Consider the following 24,404-nt stretch of genomic DNA (forward strand, 5'->3'; position numbering starts at 1 on the left):
TCCGTGGTTATCGTGAAATAAAGCGATCATTGCATTTCTATCCTGCTGTGGGACCACATAAAGTTGATCCTTAATGATCACACCCTCATGTGTGGTCAGTGCGTGTTTAAAGTGCTCGTACGCAGGCACAAAGTTTCCCTTGAAAACCTCCCTGAGGTCTCCATCCTGTTTCTGTGCTGCTACGAGATCTTTAACCTTTGTTTGTGAGACTTGTACTGCGCTCACAGGGGCGCTAGCTGGTGCGCTAGCTGGGGGGGTCCATAAGTGTCCTCTCCTGGAACCTGCCTTAGCCAATGCGTCGGCTTTTACATTCCCAGGGGGTGATGACCTATGGTGGCTGCGAACTTTTATTATTCCGAAGGTCCTGTCCTTCGCTTTGTCTAGAATATGCTGGAGTAGAGGGGCTGATGGAAGGGGTTTTCCGTCTGCGGAGACAAAACCTCTTGTCCTCCACAGGGGCAAAAAATCCGTTCGGCTGTTGCAGACATATAAACTGTCCGAATATATGTCTGCTGGGCTGGGGAAAGAATCGGGGTGGTCCACTATATAGGCTATGGCTGCTAGCTCTGCTGCCTGCGCGCCTAAGTGACCAGGTAACTTCAGTGCTATTTCCTCGAGAGCGCGCCCTCGACGTAGATGCCGCATCCAGTGATACGCTCACCATTTAAAACTGTGGATGAACCGTCCACGTATATCTTGAGGGGTCCACACGTGTCTGTGTGTGGGGTGCCTTGTGCTGGGTTTCCTAGCTTCCTGGGGGGTGTTTTTGCTATGAAGGGGCCTGTGTTATGCAGGGGAGCTACAATTTCACAGTCATGGGGCTGTCCGGGGTATTGGAGGTTGTCTGCTAAATATGTGTGTGCGTGTCCGTTTTACAGTAATGTCCCGTCCTTGTAAAAGTAGGGTCCACCTAGCTGCCCTAATCTGGCTAACTGAACCGTCCTTCAGTCGACCGTCTAGTAGTAGCTGTGTGGGTGTGTGTTCGGTTAGAATGGTGATGGGGTTTAGTCCGGTTATGTATGAAAAGTACTGTACTGCCCAGAAGACAGCAAGGAGGTGCCTCTCACAGGCTGAAAATCCTTGTTCAACCGGGTCTAACAGTCGGGAGGCATAAGCCACTGGTCTTAGCTGCTCGTGCCGTTCCTGAAGCAACACGGCCGAGAGGGTCAGATCTGTGCTAGCTGCCTCGATTGCGTACGGGGAAAGTTGGTCTGGGACTAGCAGCGCGGGTGCTGCACTAAGGGCTCGTTTTAACTCTTCCACAGCGCCTGTATGCTGCGGAAGCCATTCCCAGGGGGCTCCTTTCTTAAGGAGGTCTGAAAGTGGGGCTGCTTTTGTCGCGAATCCGTTGATGTGGTTCCGACAATAACCAACCAGTCCTAAAAACGACCGGAGGGCTGAAACATTCTGGGGAAGGGGCAATTTGACAATCGAATCAATTCTTTTGAATTCGATCTCGCGTTTGCCGTGCGTGATGACTGTTCCCAAATACATCACTTTACTTTCCAATATCTGGGCCTTTCTGGGGTTAACTTTACATCCAATTGAAGTCAACAATTCCAGGAGTTCGGCCAGAAGCGAATGTGCTCTGCCTTTGTGTCTGTCTGCAGTAGTAGGTCGTCTACATACTGTACCAGACATTCGGGGCGGGAAAATTTTTCTAATCCACTTGCCAGCTGTCGGTGGAAAATGGAGGGGGAATTGTGGAATCCCTGTGGGAGGCATGTCCACGTATACTGCTGAGTTTTAAAAGTGAATGCAAATTTGTATTGGCACGCTTTTGCCAATGGTATGGACCAGAATCCGTTACTGATATCCAATACCGTGAAGTACTTGGCGTTGAGACCCTGCTTGAGCATGGTCTCGGGACTAGTAGCTACCGTTGGGGCTACTGCGGGGGTTACTTCATTGAGTTCCCGATAATCGATGGTCAGACGCCATGATCCATCGGGCTTCCTCACTGGCCAAATAGGGGCATTGTTGGTGGAGGCTACCGTTCTAAGGACACCTTGGTCCAACAAGCTACCTATAACCTTTTCTATTTCCACCTCTGCCTCGAGGGGAAATCTATATTGCTTTTGCGGTCGGGGGTCCTGTCCGGTAACATGAACTTGTCCAGTCATTCTGCCACAGTCATGACGGTGACTTGCAAATGCTGTCCTGTGTTTGTTCAGTAGGGCCTTAATTTGTCTGTCGGTGTGGAGTGTAGTCAGGTCGAATGAGTACTCTCCCACTGCGCTAATCCGATTAGCGTAGTCTCCTACTGTGAGGGTGGCTGGTGCTCTGTCTGATCTAGCCATTCGCCAGACACACTGGTTTACTGGGTCGAACGATAAGCTGTGTGTGTTCATAAAATCAATCCCTAGGATGTGTTCTGCTGTCCTGGGAAGATTTACTAGAACTACGGGGTGTCGTGTGGAAATGTTCCCTAGCTGAATTGCTATGGGTGCTGTAATGTGTCCCTGCTGCGAGTGTCCGGTGAACCCGCTAAGTGTAATGGTGGATGTGGTCGGCCACGTGTCTGAGTGTGCCGTGATCGTGGAGTTAATGGTGGTGCGGGAGCCTCCTGTGTCCCACAGTAACTCTATGGGCTTCCCTTTTACTCTTGCTGTGACTACGGGTCTCCCTGATGAATCCCATAGTGTGTCACAGACCCAAGTGGGGGAGCCCGGACACCGTAAGTCCGTCTCGTCCACATTGGTGGGTCCTGACTGTACTGTAACATTATGGATCGGTTTTGACTTATTGCGGTTCAGAGTGCCTGTCTGCTGGCCTCTCTGAGATCGCTGGGGTGCATTGCATTCCTTAGCCCAATGCCCTAACTGTCCACAGTTATAGCATTCCTGTCCTTTCTGCTGAGGGCTGCTCTTGCCTTCATTTACCCATGCGGGCTTCTGGTGCTCTCTGACTGCTTGGATATCTGCAGCAGCCTGAGCCTCTTCTGGGGATCTAACTTTGCCTTTTCCCTGAAGCGATTGCTCCCAAGCGCGGGACAATCTTTTCAGGACCCATTTCTCGTTATGGGCCTCTTCTGAGGGGTCATAGCTGTTGCAAGCGCTCTGTCCTGCTTCTGTTGCGTGGGAGATTATTGTGCGCGTCCACTTAACCATGTTTTCGCGGGTTAAATGCGCTCTATCTAATTGTCCAAAAACTGCGCTGAAATGAATCCACAGCCTTCCTGCGAATGCTGTGGGGTGTTCGGATCTTTTCTGCCTGCATTTGTTTAATCCTTCTACTGGGTCACCTCTATTGTACCCTATGGCATCTAAAATGGCGGTGTGCATCTCCTCTAGGCTGCCTCCTGCCACGTTCTGTGGGTCGGGGAGGGCTGCTACTACACTTTGGTCTAAACTCAGCACTGTGAGCTTAACCTGCTCTCTCTCATCCAGGCCGTACATGGTAGCCTGCTGTTTTACTTTTGCGAAAAATTGGTGGGGGTCTGCGGTGGGGAGGAACGGAGTGATCTTTTCACACGCGTCCCTTAGCTGGGTTACTGTTAAAGGGGTGGTGTAGGTTATGTCTGGGGCGCCTTCTGATTCGGCTTTTCTCTGCGTGGTTACGGGATTCATGGGTGCGGTTATGGTCTGAGCTGTGGGGGGTTGGGGTGCCTGTCGTTTCTGCTGAGCTGCTGGCGCACATGTTCCCTGAACATAACGCTGCGCTGTCTCACTTAATTCCTGCCAATCTGGGGCATTTTCCCCATCTAACTGTGCTCCAAAGGTGCTTTGGAAGCCATTCTGCACCGAAAGCAGAGATTGCAATTCCGCAATCTGTTTCCTGCATTTCGCGTGGTCAACTGTGCTTTGTCTTTGTTCGGTCGTTGCAGCATGGAGTGCTCTCAAAGCTGCTTTGAGATCAGAACATTGCCTCTGCAATGCCTCCACCTGCTTCTCCGATTCCTGTCTTATCAGAACGGCACGTTGCACGTCCTGATAGGCTTTCTCATACTGGGTCTGGGAACTGCTCAGATGAGCTAGACAAGACTGATGAGCCCTTTTGGCATCATCCACCTCTCTATCCTTCTCTGCCAACTTCCCTTTGAGATCCAGATTCTCCTTCTCGATGTCCCTGACATCGACCTTACTCATCCTATTCCTCTCTTCTAAATCTGTCCGGAGCGTCCTGATGACCCCCTCTGCGCCTCGCAACTGTGCCAAACAGGACACAATCGCCATCGGCTTGCGTGCTTTACTTAGGTTCTTTTTGTGTATTTGAGAGAGGTTCTCCCACCAAGTATGACCTATACTCCCGGGACCTGTCTCCTCATTTGCACAAAACTCTTTCCAAAGGGGCCATCCCTTTCCTTGTAAATATTTGCGGAGTTCCAGCTCCCACGTGGGACACTGGCCTACCCTGCTACTGTTGCTGGTCGCTGCGACCACAAACCTTTCTGGATCCATCAGACGTTCCATTGCCTGCATGGCCATTTCCTCTGACTCTCTTTGTATAATTTGGAACAGGGGGTTGTTGGGGTTGTGTTTCAAGAAACGGGTACGGCTTACGCTATGTTCCGTTAACAAAACTACCGAAAGTTTGTCGCAACAAAAAGCTTTCAGTTTTACCTTACAGCCCTGTTAGTACGCATGCACTAAACACACTTCCGAATTACGCTTATTATTTTGAACACCTTGAATACTTGTGATCTCTTTCTTTCTCTGCAATTTGGAGTTCTAATTCAAATTTCAGGGTCCTGGACGGTGTGGGGTTTCCACTTACAACCGTGTCCCGGCGGAGTCGCCACTAAATGTTGCACGTTTTACTGTGGTTGTAAAACGCGTTTATTGGAGTGTATTAACACGCCTCCGAATTCGACGTGTGCTTAACACTACTAGGCTCTGTTCTATGTATTTATTCAGCTTTAGGAGTCGCCAGTTGCCGTATAGACAACGTCACAAGTATTCCAAGGTCAAGTTCAAAGTAATAAAGACGATACACCGATCAGTAAGGTTCAAACGATCAATATTTATTATACAGTTATAATAAATACTCATGCACACACTAAGAGACTAAGCTATAACTAAACTTAAGTGAACAGAATACTTATCTAACAGGAACAGGCAAGGTCAGAGAACGAGGCCTTCGTCCTGGTCTTGTACTGCAGCCTTCAGCAAGCGTTCTGGTACTGGGGGTCTAGTGGGCTTGGATCGCGTAGCGAGCGTTGAACTTACGGTTTCGGCGGCTGGTGCTCAACGGCTGGAGTCAGGATGCAAGATGTCTATCAGGGCCGGAGCACGGGTTTAACAGACCGGGCTATGTGGGGAATTTGCCTTTATACCCCTCTCTAATGTCCTTGCCCCCTTCTAGGCGGGCTCTACCTTTCGGTACCGATTGGAGCGTTTCCAAACGGTTACCTTCGAAATCCTCCAATGCGAGGGCCTTCCTCGATGTTGGGGGGGTGGTTTCGATATTCGTTACTCTGGTGCCATCCTGTCTGCGCAACCAATTAAGTGTTACATTGAGATGGAAATGTTGCCATTGTTCGTGCCTGGATCTGGGCTGCCTCATCAGAATGCTAAGCGCTTTGCCATTAACACCTTTGGCTTGGAGATCTTGCACCTGGCCAGAAACTGGTTTGCTGCTTGCAAAATGCTAATTAGTTGAGAGCAGGCGGTCTGTTCTCACTAAACAGGCTTTTCCTTCTGTCTTCCATTTTACTTTGGCTCAGTGTCCATTTTGCGTGGCCAGCATGGCTACATTACTGTGTTAGAAAAGCTTCCTGGACACACTGCACAAACACTACCCCATCCAAACTATTTGATCTAAAGAGTTTCCACTCAATGTTTGGGAAGTTGAAGTCGCCCATGACAACTACCCTGTGACTTCTGCACCTTTCCAAAATCTGTTTCCCAATCTGTTCCTCCACATCTCTGCTGCTATTGGGGGGCCTATAGAAAACTCCCAACAAGGTGACTGCTCCTTTCCTATTTCTAACTTCAACCCATATTACCTCAGTAGGCAGATCCCCCTCGAACTGCCTTTCTGCAGCTGTTATACTATCTCTAATTAACAATGCCACCCCCCCCCCCCCCCCACCTCTTTTACCATCCTCCCTAATATTGTTGAAACATCTATAACCAGGGACCTCCAACAACCATTTCTGCCCCTCTTCTATCCAAGTTTCCGTGATGGCCACCACATCGTAGTCCCAAGTACAGATCCATGCCTTAAGTTCACCCACCTTATTCCTGATGCTTCTTGCATTAAAGTATACACACTTCAACCCATCTCCTTGCCTGCAAGTACTCTCCTTTGTCATTGTTACCTTCCCCACTGCATCACTACGTGCTTTGGCGTCCTGACTATCATCTACCTTAGTTGCTGGACTACAGATCCGGTTCCCATTCCCCTGCCAAATTAGTTTAAACCCTCCCGAAGAGTACTAGAAAACCTCCCCCCCAGGATATTGGTGCCCCTCTGGTTCAGATGCAACCCGTCCTGCTTGTACAGGTCCCACCTTCCCCAGAATGCGCTCCAATTATCCAAATACCTGAAGCCCTCCCTCCTACACCATTCCTGCAGCCACGTGTTCAACTGCACTCTCTCCCTATTCCTAGCCTCGCTATCACATGGCACCGGCAACAAACCAGAGATGACAACTCTGTCTGTCCTGGCCTTTAACTTCCAGCCTAACTCCCTAAACTTGTTTATTACCTCCACACCCTTTTTCCTACCTACATCGTTGGTACCAATGTGCACCACGACTTCTGGCTGCTCACCCTCCCCCTTCAGGATCCTGAAGACACGATCAGAGACATCCCTGGCCCTGGCACCCGGGAGGCAACATACCTTTCGGGAGTCTCGCTCGCGACCACAGAATCTCCTATCTATTCCCCTAACCATTGAATCTCCTATTACTATTGCTTTTCTATTGATTTCCAAGGTTCTTGAGAGTAAGGAGAGAATACTGTGGCAAATGAGGGGGCTGAAGGCATGACTGGGAAATGTAACGCAAGTACTGAAACCTCACAGCTGCTTTGTTGCCTGGTTTTGTAAAAGGCTTTGTTTGAAGTACTAGTGCTGGAAAGTTATTTTCACAGTTTTAGGTTTGTACATCTGACCTCCACTTTGGTCCTGTGACCTCTCAGATTAGCATTGGTACTGCTTATGCTGTTTTTACTTTGGACTACAGATAAGGGCCAAGGTGACCAGCACCAGCAGGAGCAGCAATAAACCTGCTTCATGGAGGGATGGTGTCAGGATCAGAGGTGGCTTGAAGTCATGTATATTTGAATTTCTGTCTCATAGAAATAAGATATAGTTTTAAGTATGTTTGTGTTTCTGCATTTGAAAATGTGAATGACTTCAGTTTGGTTTAGATGCATGATTTGTGACGAGAGTTTACGACGTGAAAAGCTTAAAGAAAAACTTGGTTGTTGCTCAGCAACCAGGAGCCACCCTGGGATGGAAAGAATTTGTTGTAAGCAAGTGCCAGGAGAAGCTGGACACAAGGCAGTGAACTGCAGAGAGCAGATTTCCCAAAAGAACAAGAGAAAATCCCAAAAACAGGGAGTGGGGGGAAAATTGTGTGTCAGGAAGATAGTTAAGTCAAAGGAATAAAGAACAGGAAATTGAACATCGTCCTAGTCAGGGGAATTCAAGTAAAAAGCATAATGAAAAGGTAGAGCCGGGAGTGCAGGAGGCGAAAGAGGCCAGTGTCCTGGCCTTTGCGTCCCTAGTAGCCCGTCGAAGGATTCTGTTACAATGGAAGGATGCAAGGCCCCCAAGCGTGGAGACCTGGATCAGCGACATGGTGGGATTTATAAAATTGTAAAAGGTCAAATTTGCCCTGAGAGGATCAATACAAGCTACTCAGTTCATGTCTAATTCAGGATGGACAGTAAATGGCCCAGCTAGAGACGGTTCCAGATTTCAACATAATTTAATGTAGTTACGTACTCCCGTTGCTGCCGGCAACCACCCGGCCATTGTGAATTGGGACATGCCCAGTGCTGATGCTGGTGGTGAACTGCAGTATAACTCACTGTGAATGATGAATGTTGGGTGATTTGACAGCAGCTTTTCGGGTCTGGAGTTAAAGTGTTTATTACTGTAATCCATTAAAGTTTCTTCATGCCATCAAAAAAAATACATAATGAAAGTGACAGCTGCAAGAACCAGTTGGCTAGGGTGAGAAGCCAGACATGCGGAGTAATCCAAAGGTTGGCAACACTTTAATACAGCCTGGGAGTTGCTTGGTACCTGAGAGATTGTGTAGCAGTTTCAATACACATGGTGATCCAGGGCAGAGGAATACTGAAAAGAGAGGTTGAAATCACAGAATAATACAGTGCAGAAGAGGCCCTTTGGCCCATCGAGTCTGCACCAACACATGAAAAATACTGACCTGCCTACCTAATCCCATTTACCAGCAGTTGACCCATAGCCTTGAATCCACCCTCTGGGTAAAAAAGGGTTTCCTCATCCTCGAGGTGGATTCTTAGTGAAGACATCAAGAGAAATGTTTGTTTGGGAAAAGATTCCAAGGCGTCTTCCTTGAGAGTGAAGTTTGGAAAAACCCATGTGAAAGTCAGAATTCCAGTGAGACCAGTTGGCTCTCAGTGTAACAAGCATCCAGAGGGATTTGCTGAGAAATCTACAGAAGTTGATTTGGGTGGTATCTGTTACTTGGTTTCAGAGTGTGGGGTGTCTGACCACATTTTTGCCTTTAGTTTACATGGGCTGGGTACTTATAGAGAATAGAGTCATACATGTCGTAAAAGGCAGGTCATGCCTAACTAATTTAGTGGAATTTTTTGAGGACATTACCAGTGCAGTAGATAACGGGGAGCCGATGGATGTGGTATATCTGGATTTCCAGAAAGCCTTTGATAAGGTGCCACACAAAAGGTTGCTGCATAAGATAAAGATGCATGGCATTACGGGTAAAGTAGTAGCCTGGATAGAGGATTGGTTAATTAATAGAAAGCAAAGAGTTGGGATAAATGGGTGTATCTTTGGTTGGCAATCAGTAGCTAGTGGTGTCCCTCAGGGATCCGTGTTGGGCCCACAATTGTTCACAATTTACATAGATGATTTGGAGTTGGGGACCAAGGGCAATGTGTCCAAGTTTGCAGATGACACTAAGATGAGTGGTAAAGCGAAAATTGCAGAGGATACTGGAAGTCTGCAGAGGGATTTTGATATTAAGTGAATGGGCTCGGGTCTGGCAGATGGAATACAATGTTGACAAATGTGAGGTTATCCATTTTGGTAGGAATAACAGCAAACGGGATTATTATTTAAACAATAAAATATTAAAGCATGCCGCTGTTCAGAGAGACTTGGGTGTGCTAGTGCATGAGTCACAGAAGGTTGGTTTACAAGTGCAACAGGTGATTAAGAAGGCAAATGGAATTTTGTCCTTCATTGCTAGAGGGATGGAGTTTAAGACTAGGGAGGTTATGTTGCAATTGCTAGAGGGATGGAGTTTAAGACTAGGGAGGTTATGTTGCAATTGTATAAGGTGTTAGTGCGGCCACACCTGGAGTATTGTGTTCAGTTTTGGTCTCCTTACTTGAGAAAGGACGTACTGGCGCTGGAGGGTGTGCAGAGGAGATTCACTAGGTTAATCCCAGAGCTGAAGGGATTGGATTATGAGGAGAGGTTGAGTAGACTGGGACTGTACTCGTTGGAATTTAGAAGGATGAGGGGGGGGATCTTATAGAAACATTTAAAATTATGAAGGGAATAGATAGGATAGATGCGGGCAGGTTGTTTCCACTGGCGGGTGACAGCAGAACTAGGGGACATAGCCTCAAAATAAGGGGAAGTAGATTTAGGACTGAGTTTAGGAGGAACTTCTTCACCCAAAGGGTTGTGAATCTATGGAATTCCTTGCCCAGTGAAGCAGTTGAGGCTCCTTCATTACATGTTTTTAAGGTAAAGATAGATAGTTTTTTGAAGAATAAAGGGATTAAGGGTTATGGTGTTCGGGCCGGAAAGTGGAGCTGAGTCCACAAAAGATCAGCCATGATCTAATTGAATGGCGGAGCAGGCTCGAGGGGCCAGATGGCCTACTCCTGCTCCTAGTTCTTAGGTTCTTATGTTTACAGTATGGAAACAGGCCCATCAGCCCAGCCGGTCCATGCCGCCCAGTTTCTATCACTAAGCCCGTCCCACTTGCCTGCATTTAGCCCATATCCCTCTATACCCACGCTGCCCGTGTAACTGTCTAACTGCTTTTTAAAAGGACAAAATTGTACCCGACTCTACCACTGCCTCTGGCAGCCCGTTCCAGATGCTCACCACCCTCTGTCTGAAGAAATTTCCCCTCTGTTCTCTTTTGTATCTCTCTCTGGTTTAGCTCACTTGGCTAAATCGCTGGCTTTTAAAGCAGATGAAGCAGGCCAGCAGCACGGTTAGATTCCCGTACCAACCTCCCCGGACAGGCACCGGAATGTGGCGACTAGGGGCTTTTCACAGTAACTTCATTGAAGCCTACTCGTGACAATAAGCGATTTGTATTTCATTAAAGCTATACCCACTAGTTATAGACTCCTCTACCTTTGCTACCTTGTCGATGCTCCTCGTTATTTTATAGATCACCCCTCAGCCTCCTACGCTCCAGGGAACAAAGTCCCAGCCCATCCAGCCTCTCTTTATAACTCAGACCATCAAGTCCTGGTAGCATCCTCATAAATGTCTTCTGCATTCTTTCTAGTTTAACAATATCCTTCCTATAATAGGGTGACCAGAACTCACAGTATACCATGTGTGGTCTTACCAATGTCTTGTACAACTGCAACAAGACGTCCCAACTCCTGTATTCAATATTCTGACCAATAAAACCTAGCATGCTGAATGCCTTCTTCACCAACCTGTCCACCTGCGACTCCACCTTCAAGGAACTATGAACTTATATTTCTAGATCTTTTTGTTCTGTAACTCTCCCCAACTCCCTACAATTAACTGAGTAGGTCTGAGTTTGATCTACCAAAATGCATCACCTCACATTTATCCAAATTAAACTCCAATCTGCCATTCGTCGCCCCACTGGCCCAATTGGTCAAGATCTTGTTGCAATCTTATAATCTTGGCTTCCTCAATAATTGGCTTCCTCACCCTGGATTCCGTGACTTTTAACCTTTTGCAACAACCTACCATGTGGTAACTTGTCAAAGGCCTTGCTAAAGTCCATGTAGATAACGTCAACCGCACTGCCCTCCTCTATCTTCTTGGTTACCCCTTCAAAATACTCAATCAAATTAGAGAGACATGACTTTCCCCTTACAAAGCCATGCTGACTTTCCCGAATTAGCCCTTGCCTATCTCAATGCCTGTAGATCCTGTCCCTCAGAATACCTTTTAACAACTTACCCACTACAGAAGTATGACTCACTGGTCGGTGGTTCCCGAGCTTATCCCTTCAGCCCTTCTTAAACAGGGCACAACATCTGCTACCCTCCAATCTTCAGGCACCTCCTTAATTGATTGATTTGATTTATTGTCACATGTACCGAAGTACAGTGAAAAGTATTTTTCTGCAGCCGAGGGAACGTGCACAGTACGTACATAGCAGACAAAAGAATAATCAACAAATAACATTGACAAATGGTACATCGACAAACAGTGATTGGTTACAGTGCGGAACAAGGGGCCAAACAAAGCAAACAAAAGGAAATACATGAGCAAGAGCAGCATAGGGTGTTGTGAATAGTGTTCTCTCAAGGAACAGATCAGTCCGAGGGGGAGTTGTTGAGGAGTCTTGTAGCTGTTTGGTCTGTTGATGATTTAAATATCTCAGCAAGGGAACTGGCAATTTCCTCTCTAGCCTCCCACAACATCCTGAGATACGTTTCATCAGGTCCCGGGGATTTCTCTATCTTGATGTGCTTTACTATCTCAAGCACCTCCTTTGTCATATGTACACTCCTCAAGACATTACTTTTTATTTCCCCAATTTCCCTAACATTCGTGCCTTTCTCAACAGTAAATACTGGCGAGAAATATTAATTTAGGACCTCTCCCATCCCTCGTGGATCCACTCATAGATGACCCTGTTAACCCTTAAGAGGCCCTACCTTCTCCTTAGTCAGTCTTTTGCCCTTCGTGTATCTGTAAAAGTTCTTTGGATTTTCCTTTGCCTTATTTGCCAAGCCAATCTTCAGTCCCCATTTTGACCTTCTGGCTTCTGTCAACTCTACTCGGACAAGCCCTATACTCTTCAAGGGATCCACTTGATCTCAGCAGCCTATGAATGTTGGAATATAAGATACATTTTGTAACTTGTGTATCCATAAAAATCTGCACACATCTATAAAGGTATAGCTGTGGGTGAAGAAATATAAGTATTATAAGTTAGCTTGTTTAAAAAGATTTTATTCTTCTGCTGAAAGTTCATTGCCACTCTTGTGACTGCTCATACATGTATTCTAAACAAAAAATAAAAGTTATAATCTTATCAAGTCAGGTTCCATCCTGGGATCTGACTTGTCCAGTAATAACATCAACTGGGCTAGTCATAAGGGGATTAGCAGAGAAGCGTAGCTCACTGGATGCCTTACCTGCAAGATAGGGTGTACAGGGTGAAGTTAATGTTCCTCAATATGTCAGAACAGCAGTGTCTCGGTAGGTCCTTGTGTCAAAATGCTAGATGCCACAGTAGGCCTCATCCAGGATATTGTCATTGTTGGTTCCAGTGAACAGAATTTATTAAAATAAAAACTGATTATACAATAAAACACTAATTATGAAATCTGGGGAGGTGGTGCCCTAGTGGTATTGTCTCTGGACAATGAATCCACAGACCTTGTGTACTCCTCTGGGGACCCAGGTTCAAATCTCATTAGATGACAATTGGTGAAATATGAATTCATCTAATGATGACTATAAAACCGTTGTCGATTGTTGTAAAAACCCATCACTAACATCCTTCAGGAAAAGAAATCTGCTGTTCTTATTGGCCTGACCTACATGTGACTCCAGATTCATAGCAATGTGGTTGACTCTTGGCTGCCACTCAGTTTGAGGGCAATTAGGAATAGGCAACAAATGCAGACCCTGCCAGCTATGCCACATCTCATGAAAGAAAAAAGAAAAAACATTACTGTTAACATTGAAATCTCATTAAACTGTAGGATAATTACTTCTGTGTTATGCATGTGCCATTGATTTTTTTGCCTATAAAAATAGACGGCACCAAAATATCTCATTCCAGAGCTATATTGGTCAGTGAAGGCATGAAATATTACCCTAGCTGTTTCCAGTTGTGAAGTTATCATCCAAATACATTTTTGAGATATTTTGGTAAGAACTGCCAAACTTGGACATCTTGAGGATAATCAGAGTGGAATACCTGTTGAGTGATTTCTCAGTACTTATGGAAGATTATGTAACAGATTGGAATCGTTTTTGTCAAACCATTCTTCATTTTAAGTTCTAACATTAGAATACAAAAGATGGGATTTTTCATGCATCCCACCGCGGGTTTTGTGGAGGCGGACCACCGTTAGCCAAACCCGGTTGTCGACGGGAAATTCCTATTGGATGCACCACTGGGTGCCGGGAAATCTATGGCAGGGGTGCGTGCAGTAAGCCAGACTGGAAGATTCTGCTGGCGTGAACGGCTGGAAAATTCAGACCAGTGCAACTTATTGCGTTCTCACTGGGAATTATTGAAAGATTTTGAAAACTACATTTGAAGTGAGTGTGACAGACTTGCACAAAATGTACCCCCTTGCCCCCAGTAGTTTTAAAATCTAGTTCTATTGTTTCAAGTATTAAGGCAATGGAAATGCACCTTAAAATGCATTGGTCGCCATTATTAATGCTTTGAAATTCTGGCCTTGTATTAAGTTATTTACAAGTGCTGTTGTGCCATAACAGTTGCCTTTAATTCCATTTTAGGATTTTTCATGAACCAACCCTTTAATTGTTTGATATAGCTAAATTTACTTAATTGCAAGAAATTGTAATAACTAAGACCCCTGAAATCAAGAGGTTTGGTCCACTGAGCTGTTAGTCACCAAGGGCTCTAAATTATGCCAGCTATGGAATTTAAGGAGGACAAAATGTGTCTTAACTATGCCAGAATACCTGTCCATCAACTATGGATGTAAAATATTTTTTCTGATGGGTGTTGGCAACAGTTGACTATTATAATTGACTACTTTTATGGATCTGATGTCCATGTTTGAAACTATAGAAATTTGCATAAATCAGAAGTTTCCATACTGGCACCGTTGGCGCTCAGGAAGTAGTTTACCATAATGATATGAGATGCTTGATTGCTCTTTTATAGACTAATTAACTTTGAAATTACTATGGGAATTATTCTACTGGCTAAATATTACGACAAGTAATTGTAACAATACAGACAGCCAAGAAGATAAATAATCAGAAAAATGATGGAAGGTGTAATTTACTGTGTTATTAAGCAGTACTTACTCACCTATAACCTGTTCACCAATGCTCATTTTGGTTACTCCCAGGCCCACTCAGCTTCAGATCACAGTACAGCCTTGGTCTAAATATGGACTAAAAAGCTGACTTCCAGAGATGAGAGTACTGCCCTTGACATATGATTGGGTGTGACATCACGGAGCCAGACTAAATTCACAACAATGGGATTCACAAAAACTCGGCGCTGGTTAGAGTCGCACATAGACCAACGGAAATTGTTATGATTGTTTGAGGCTATTCATCCAGCCCCAGAGCAGTGTTGCAGAAATTTTTCAAAGCAGTGTCATTGTCACAGCCTCTTCAGCTGTTTCATCAATGGCCTTCTCTCCATTCTGAGGTCAGACCTGGGGATCTTCACCGGTGATAGCGCACTGCCATTCCATTCACAACTCCTCAAATACTGAAGCAGTTCGTATCCACGTGCTGCAAGATCAGGGAACTTCAGTCTTGGAAAGATAAATGGCAAATGACATACATGTTACACCAGTGTCAGTCAATGACTATCTCCAAAATGAATCTAACCTCCTTCCATGACATTCAATGGAATTACAAATTGTTAGTATGCAAGTACAGCAAGTAATTAGGAAGACAAATCAAGTTTGCCCTTATTGCATGGTGGATGGAGGATAAAAGTAAGGAAGTCTTGCTAGAGCTGTACAAGGCATTGGTATGATCACATCTGGAGTATTATGTACAGTTTGGTTTCCTGGAGGAGCGCTGTGTTTGATTTGGAAGGAGTTCAGAAAAGGTTCCTAGGTTGAAGGGGCTGTCTAATGAGGAAAGGCTGGGCCGTACTCATTGGGCTTGTTCAGAATGAGCGCACTTTTATTGAAACATGAGATTCTGAAGGGGTTTGACAAGGATATTTCCCCTCATGGTTAAATTTAGAACTAAAGGACATAGTTTGAAAGTAAGGGATCTCCTGTTTACAATTGGGAATTGGAGGATTTTATTTATTTCAGAGTGTTGTTAGTCTTACAAATAGTCTTCCACAGAGAGTACTGGAGGCTGGGTCACTGGATATAACTGAGTTGGACAGATTTTTGATTGACAAGGGAGTCGAGGGTTATGCGGAGCAAGCAGGAAACTGGAGTTAAGGCACAACCAGATCACCCATAATCTTATTGAATGACGGAGCAGTCTCGATGGGCTGAATGGCCTGTTCCACATATTTCTTAGGATTTTATAATCACCATTGACAAATCTCGTATCAACGTCTTGGGATCTATCACTGTCCAATAAATTTGAGTGGGCTAGCCATGTAAATACTGTGACTACGTCCATGTGGAGTTTGCACATTCTCCCTGTGTCTGCATGGGTCTCACCCCCACGACCCTAATTTGTGCAGGGTAGGTGAATTGACCATGCTAAATTGCCCCTTAATTGGATACTGTAAACATATATTTTTTTTAATACTATGACTACAGCAGCACATCAGAGGTAAGTGACCCACATCCTGACTCTCGATCCTTTCCGACATCTGTAATGCATAAGTCAGGAATAGTTCCCACTTACCTGCTCAAGTTAAGTTTCCACAGCACTCAAAATACTTGACAGCAACTAAAGCAAAGCTGCTCGCTGGTTTGGCACTCCAAATACCACTTTAAACATTCACTCCCTCCACCACCAGCACAATTTGGTTGTAGTGTGTATCATCTAGAAGAGACACTGTAGCAGCTCACCAAGGCCTTTTTAACAGCACCTTCCAAACCCATGACCTGTAGTGCTGAGAAGGGGAATAGGCAGCTGTGAATACCAAGTCCCCCCTGAGGCGTGCACCATCCTGACTTGGAAATATATCACATTCCTTCATCGCCATTGGGTCAAAAAATGGCTAAAAGTGGTACAAACTACCTGTGTGGGAGAACCTTCATCACATGGTTAGCTGTTCAAGAGGGCAGCTTACTCTGACCTTCCCAATCGCAATTTAGGGATGGGTAATAATGATAAAAGCAAATTACTGCGGATGCTGGAATCTGAAAGCTTTGACAAAGAATCATCGGACTCAAAATGTTAGGTCTTTTCTCTCCCTACAAATGCTGCCAGACTAGCTGAGATTTTCCAGCATTTTCTTTTTCATGGGTAATAATAATGACTTGCTAGTGACACTCATATCCCATGAATACATTTTTCAAAAATTACTTCATTCCTGATCCACAATGGATGACATTCCCTCCATTTTTCTTCTCCGCCATCCACCCTATGACAAGAAGGTGTTATATCTTCTGCTCAGTATTATGGCACGAGAATGTTTAGTTGAAAGAAGAAGAGAAACCAAACTTACTTGCATCCACATTCTGTGCCTCTGACCGTCAGGAGTTGTTGGAATCCCTTATCAATCATTGATTGTAATTACTCTAAGGAAGGGGAATTAATACAACCTATGAAGGAATAAATGACCTCTGCAATACCAATAAACATGAAGTACATTTTCTACATGAAGCACCACTGTAAGAATGGACATGGACTCTTCCTTCTCTCTCGTCATTGTACTTGAGCAAGTACAATTTGTTCCAGCCTTCAGAAACATGTCACTAAGTCTGTTTCAATTTTTCCCATCTGTCATTGGCTGTGTTCTATTATTATGAAAGACATACATTGATCTCTCATTTTATCTGTTCCATAGTGTCTTATGATTCAATGACAGTTTGCTGAGAAAGTTCTTGCTATAATTTATTAATGAATATTCATATAACTTTGGCCCTGTTTCACAGAATACTTAAGGTTATTCCTATTCAAAGTGTTTTTATGTTGACTAGGTATCATTTCAAAACAATGGACTCTTACTAGGTCAGTCCTTCATCTCATTGCCTAACATTTTCCATGACCAGTTGACGTGACCCAGGGAAATGTATGGTTCTCATATTTAGGAACACTTTTAAGTTATGATTTTTACTTTGAATTATTTCACAGGCAACTGGAGCGGACCCCGCCAATCATGGGGATTATCATAGACCACTTTGTAGATCGTCCCTATAGTGGATCTTCACCACTACACCCATGTAACTACAGGTGGGACAGCAACAATAGTCATAAGTATAAAGAACACGTTGTTAGCTGAACTGTAAATCAAGACGTCAGGTTTGGTTGCTTATTCAAGTTGCTAATTTACCCCATTCTGAAGTATAAAATTTTTGCTAAGATGATGTGAGGAATTGCATCACCTTTGTCGGATTGGAGATGTACTTCTGATTTTTATGGTAGAGGCAGTGTAGAGGGTGCTCTATTCTGCTTCACACCTATGCTACATTTGACACCAGGTTCAAAATACGGAAAGTTTTTAATTACCCAACCTGCAATTTTATATAATTTTTGAAAAACCAGAATGAAAACTACCATCTCTTTTCTTCACATTTTTTTGTTTTCAGTTCATCTTCATGCTTCTTTTTGTTTGATTTTAGATAAAATACACCAGTTAATGCTAATTTATCCTTGGTGTTGGACCTAAGTGTACACTGCTAATCCATGTAGACCACAACATTATAGAACTACAACTTTGGTGTGTAAATATGGTGAAGAATAGAGCACTGGTGAGAGCTGATAGTCTAAATAGTAAAACAAAGAAAAGATGGGTGTTATTGAGTGTTATAATTTTAAAATGATCAAAATCATTTTATTTTGCCAGCTTTATAATTAAAAGGCCTTGGAGTGACTTAAGCTGAGTGGGTCCCAGTTCACTTGGTCAGAATCCTTTTGTTTAAACAGAAACTTTGCACCAGCTATTGGGAGAAGCAAATTGTCTGTTTACCCTTTGCCATTGTCAGAGAAAAAAACAAAACCGGTAGGATGGGAATCTCTTCAGTCCTGTCTTCTTCGTCCCAAACACAAATTTCTCCTGCAATCATGATGGATGTTGGAAGCGGTGATAAAATCAGGTGGAAGCGAGACTCAAAATGTTCTTTTCTACATCGACAGGCCAACTTCAAATCAAAAACTCGAAAATAGCACGTTTTGATGTTCTTTGCAACAAAGTGTCCTGCGTGTCCCTGGGCTGGCCCCTACAGGGAGAACACAGGAATTGCCTGGGAGGCCACTGTTTTCATACAAGTTAATTTCAAATCATGGATTTGAGGCTAGATCAGAGCTGACTCCTATCCCATTTATAATTCTGACAATGAAAGTGGGGAAACAGTGGTGTAGTGATAATGTCAGTGGAATCTCAATCCAGACACCCACAGGCTAATATTCTGGGGACTGGGTTCAAAGTCAACCACAGCAGCTGGTGCGATTTAAATTGCTTAATTAATAAGTTCATCAGTTTAAAGAAAATTCTGACCTTCTATGTGACGGTGCCATGAAATTAATTTTGTAAAAACCCATCTGGTTCGCTAATCCTCTTAGAGAGGGAAACCTGCTGTTCTGCATGTAACTCCAAGTCCACGGAAGCGTGTTTGACTCCAAACTGCCCTCTGAAATTGCTACAGAAAATTCAAAAAGGAATTAAACAGTTCAGTCCACCCAGCATTGACCTGGGCACTGGAAACGACAACAGTGTGCCCAGCCCTGTAGACCCTGTAAAGGTATCCTTACTGCAAAGCTATCCTTAACAATATCTGGGGGCTTGTGCCAAAATTGAGGGGGTTGTCCCAAAAACTGGTAAGTAACAGACTGACCTAGATGTATTTACAGAATCATACTTTATAACCAATGTCCCAGATTCTCCATCAACATTCTGATTATGTCTCACCCCAACAGCAGGACAGACCCCAACAGAGGGTGGCAGCAGTAGTATACAGTCAAGAGGCAGTTGCCCTGGAAGTCCTCAACATTAACTCCAGGTCTCATGAAGTCTAATACCACCAGGTTCAGATATGAGCAAGGAAACCTCTTGATTACTAACTACCACATTCCTTCTGTTTATGTTCCTCTATGTTGGAAAACACTTGGAAGAGGTACTGAGAGTGGCAAGGACACCAATTTGGTTTGGACACTTCAATGCCCATCACCAAAAATGGCTTGGTCGCACCACTGCTGATTGAGCTGGCCGAGTCTTGAAGTACATACCTGCAGCAGGTGGTGGTGAAACCAACAAGAGGGAAAAACCTACTCTCCTAATTTTCCTCATCTACCTACCAGACTCAGATGCATCTGTTCATGACAATATAGGTTAGAGGGACCACTGCAGTCTTAGTGAAGACCAAGTCCCCTCGTAGCACTGAGATCGCCACCATACTGAATGGGATCAATTCAGAACAGATCAAGCCACTCAAAACTGGGCATCCATGAGGTGCAGTAGGCCATCTTTTGTTAGAATCATTCTATCTGTGAGAGATGATGGATATGCAGCAAACAATCCATTTAGGTGGAGTGTCGCTATTTGGTGACCTTATGCTGATGGCTCTGAAAGACTTTAGAGGCAGGCCCAAAACCAGCACCGCAGACAAAACCGCCAAGTGACATTGTGGGTTGTTTTTGCAATGGCGCCTGTTGTGTTATGCTGCTGTAGCCACTAATTGTGTAGTGTATGCCAGCCCACAGAGTTGTCCCATTTTGCTCTTTCACCAGCTGGCGATTCCCAGGTGATAGGGCCTTCATATCGCAGTGGGTTATTTGGCTTTGCCTGTCCCATCATGGAGGTTCTTCGGTTTTACAATCATCTTCCATCCTGCGGACATTGTTAATATATCTTGCACGTGCATGTTTGTCCTTTTGTGGAATGGTGGGAATTGTGAGAAAGTGGTGGAAGGATTCCCTGGCTGATTTATGAGCTTGTTAAACTGAATCATGAATGTTCTTTCCATGGCCAGCAAGTTCTGGCATGGGGTGTGAACCAGAGCTTCTGGCCAAGAGTTAGGGATGCTACCACTGCACTGTATGTCCTCCTGATCCACTGAAGCCACCTCTGTTTGATTAGTACCAACACACTCTGACTTTGAGAGGACTGCCACATTTGTGATTTTGTTCAGCCAGGATATTTTTGTCTTCACCTTCAGCCTTGATAGAGATTAGAGCCTGCTGTCTGATCCACTGTGCAAATGGACTCCTTACACGTCTGCAGGGAAGGCAAAGGTCAGGAACTTGGAGAAGAAGATACTTAACAGAGTGGGGCGGCGGGGGGGGTCACTGAATTGTTTCACTCCATTTTTTTAAATTTCAAAACTGTCAAGTGTATAATGCAGTGCATGTTATGGACGGAGCAGATGAGTCTGATGAGCTTTAGTGGACAGTGAATTTTTCCCCAAACTTTGGCGAGCCCTGCTATGCCAAATGTAAGATTTACAAAAGTACGATAAAGAGATACGCCACGTTCCCTAAAATTCTCTTGTAGCTGGCATCTGGAGAAAATGGTGTCCACAGTAGACCTGCCGGTATGGAAACCACACTTTGCTATCGGATTCACTGGATTTGCAAGTGGATGAGTCTTATAGTAAGACCCTGGCAATGCCCCTCACTGTGATGCTGACATGTGATGCCCTGTAGTAGTTGCACTCTGTTGCTTTTGGTTTTGTGTAGTGATGATTTTGGTCTTGCGCATCTTCTGTGGAACAGAGATTACCTTCCAGGCGGTAAAGGTGTGACAATAGGTGGGACTTCATCCATCAAGAACAGCAGAATTGTGTTCAATCACATTCTCTAATGTCATGGCTATGTGCATGCCAAACAGCAGGACCAGCATGTAATAGATTGACATACCCAACAGATCAGATCAAACTCTGTTGTCCTGCCACATCTAGTTGTGAGTGGTGATGGACAATTAAGCACCTAACTGAAGGGGGAACTCCACAAATATCTCCATCCTCAATAATGGGGGAGTTCAGCATATCAGTGGATAAGATGAGGCTGAAGCATTTGTAACAGTCATTGGTTAGAAGTGCCAAGAATTTGATCCATTTCACGCCTTCTCTTGAGTGCTCCAGCAACCTCACTGCATCTTCCAGCCAATTCGATTCAATCCACTGATATCAAGAAACATACTGATCCCAGACGAGAACCCTACAATTTGCAATTTGTATAAAACTGTGAGGAAATGATACTCTGCCTCAAGAGTGATAACACTGAGCAAACAGTATATTTTATGTTAAAACAAATTTTAATTTAAATACAGAATCAATCACATTTGCAACAATGTAACAGCTTTACAGTTAACAGTTCAAACAGTTCTTAAATAAAAGGAAAAAACCTTAACTTACTCCCTGCAACTACATATAAATTCCAATTAAGCTAACCAATATAGTTCAAAGATCACTTATAAATAAAGTATCAAACGGGTTTACTTGCAAAGACCTTGGAGAGAACCTTCGATGAACCAGCAGAGATCCGGTCGTGTCAGACTAAAATCCTACGGCAAACTAGACAGACCTGGCTCCACCCTTTAATTACATCATAAGAGATTCTTTGTCTCCTCCCCCTAAGGTGTCCCATGGCCTGTTTATCTACACCCCAGGGATCATCCAAAAGCAAAACAATGTTCCATTAGCCATCTATCTGTAAATGGTTAAAATCAATGATTACCTCCCTTTTACAACCCCTTAATCACAACTTTAGCAGATATACTGCCTGGTATGTGTCTTAAACAAAAGTTTTAAATAACATTGCAACAAATATAAAATATAGTATATAACACTTTCTTGCATGCCTCACAATACAAACATAGGAATAAGAACAGGAGTAGGCATTAAGCCCCTTGGGCTTGCTCGCCATTTGATACAGTCATGTCTGATTTGATGTGGCCTTGCTCAACTTCCCTGCCTACCCCTTGCACCCTTTAACTCCCTTGTCAATCAAGAATCTAATGCTACCTTAAAATACTCAATAGCCTTGTCTCCACTGTTGTCTGGGAAAGAGATTCCACAGAACAATAACCCCACTGAGATGGAAATGTTGTCTCTTTTCCGTTTTGTATAATCTTAGTCTCAGCAAAAGAGCTGGATCAAGAGCTAAGGTGAGAGTGACAACCTTTGGCATCAGTGTTGCACAGTGTGGCATTAAGGAGCTTTTGTGAAACCGAATCAGGAAGAACACACTACCAGTTGGAGTCATACATAGTACAGGTGTTGGAGACCAATCATTTCAGTCCCAGGACAATGCTGCAGGCATTTCTCAGTGTAATGTCCTTGGCCCAACCATCTTCAGCTGCTTCATGATCTTCCTTCGATTATAAGATTAGAAGTGTGGATGTTCGCTCATAATTGCACAATGTTCCACCCCGTTTGCAACTCAAATACTGAAGCAGTCTGAATGGCCATATGCAGCAAGACCTGGACAATGTTCAGGCCTGGGCTGAAAAGTGGCTCCTAACTTTTGAGCCACACAGTGCCAGGCAATGACCATCTCCAACAAGAGAGAATCTAACCATTGCCTCTTGACATTCAATGGCATTACCGTCACGTAATGCCCAACATCTTGGGGGTTAGCGTTGACCAGATGCTCAACTGGACAAGCCGTCTAAATACTGTGGTTACAAGAGCCGGTCAAAGGCTGGAAATTCTGAGGTGAGTAACTCGCCTTCCAACTCCCAGTCTTTCCACCATCAGCAAGGCACAAGTTGGCTTAAGGCACAAATGCTACAGGCCCAGGCAATATTCCAGCAGCTGTACTGAAGACTTGTGCTGCAGAACTAGCCGCACTCCTAGCTGAGCTTATCCAGTCGTGAAGTGCCACTCATACTATTTTCCACGTGTGTTCACTTCAGCCATTATCACAGCAATCTCCATCCCACCCCAGACAGAAGCGAAGAAGGCGCTGGACGAACTACAAAGTTATAAACAACTATGAAACAGAACACCTGGAGGCGTTGTTCATCGTGGCCGGGGACTTCAACAAGGCAACCTCAAGAGTGTACTGCCAAAATTCCACCAGCACATCTCCTGTCCCACCAAGGGCCGCAACATCCTTGACCACTGCTACTCAAAAATCAAGGGCGCCTACCGTTCCACCCCCCCGACCGCACTTTGGGAAATCAGACCATAAGACGGTGCTCCTTCTCCCGGCATAAGGCAGAAACTCAAACAGGAGAATCCATCTAAGAAGGTCGTGCAGTGCTGGTCCAAGGAAACAGAAGAGCTCCTACGTGAATACTTGGAGACAGTGGACTGGTCCACATTTAAGAACTCAGCGACTGACTTAAGTGAGTATTCCACCACCATCACAGACTTCATCAGCAAATGTGTGGACAACTGCATGCCAAAGAAAGTCTGTACGTTCCCCAACTGGAAACCATGGCTCAATTCGAGATTGACTCCCTACTGAAGGACAGGTCTGAGGCGTTCAAGTCTGACGACCCTTACCTTTACAAGTAATCCAGGTACGAGCCTCCGCAAAGCCATCCGAGATGCCAAGAGAGAATATCAAACCAAGCTCGAGTCACGGACAGATTCTCAGCGGTTGTGGCAAGGCCTAAACAACATAACGGGCTACAAAGCGAAGCCGAGCAGTATCTCCGGCAGCAGCACACCCCTCCCAAATGAACTCAATGCGTTCTATGCTCGATTCGAGTGGGAAACCAACAATCTGCTGTCGAGTGCCCCAGCAGCCCATAACTCACCCATACCCACTGTCACAGCTTCCAAAGTCAGATCGGCCTTCCTGAAAGTGAACCCTCGTAAGGGGACGGACCCGGACAGGATTCCCGGTCGAGCACTCGAGCCTGCGCGGACCAGCTGGCAGACATCTTTAACCTGTCCCTACTCCGCTCCAAGGTCCCCACCTGCTTCAAGAAAATCCACCATCATACCGGTGCCAAAGAAGAACCAGGCAACGTGCCTCAATGACTACTGTCCGGTGGCCCTGACTTCAGCCATAATGAAGTGCTTAGAGAGGTTGGTCATGATGCGCATCACCTCGATACTCCCAGAATGCCTTGATCCACTGCAGTTCGAATACCGCCGCAACCGCTCCACAGCAGACGCCATTTCCCTGGCCCAACACTCATTCCTAGTGCATCTTGAAAACAAGGACTCCTAAATGAGACTCCTATTTATTGACTACAGCTCCGCCTTCAACACCATAATCCCAGCCAAACTTATATCAAAGCTTCAAAACCTAGGACTTGGCTCCTCACTCTG

General features: G+C 44.8%; 1 protein-coding gene across 1 annotated transcript in view; it reads left to right on the top strand.

The window, feature by feature from the left end:
- atg13 (ATG13 autophagy related 13 homolog (S. cerevisiae)) overlaps window positions 1-24,404 on the top strand; it is a 207,915-nt gene that overhangs the window by 80,103 nt on the left and 103,408 nt on the right. Inside the window, 1 exon segment of the mRNA XM_038807451.1 lies at window positions 17,314-17,436. Within this exon segment, the coding sequence (XP_038663379.1) occupies window positions 17,314-17,436 (123 nt within the window).

The sequence above is a fragment of the Scyliorhinus canicula genome, chromosome 9 (assembly GCF_902713615.1).
Source record: "Scyliorhinus canicula chromosome 9, sScyCan1.1, whole genome shotgun sequence".
In the NCBI taxonomy this organism is placed as follows: domain Eukaryota; kingdom Metazoa; phylum Chordata; class Chondrichthyes; order Carcharhiniformes; family Scyliorhinidae; genus Scyliorhinus; species Scyliorhinus canicula.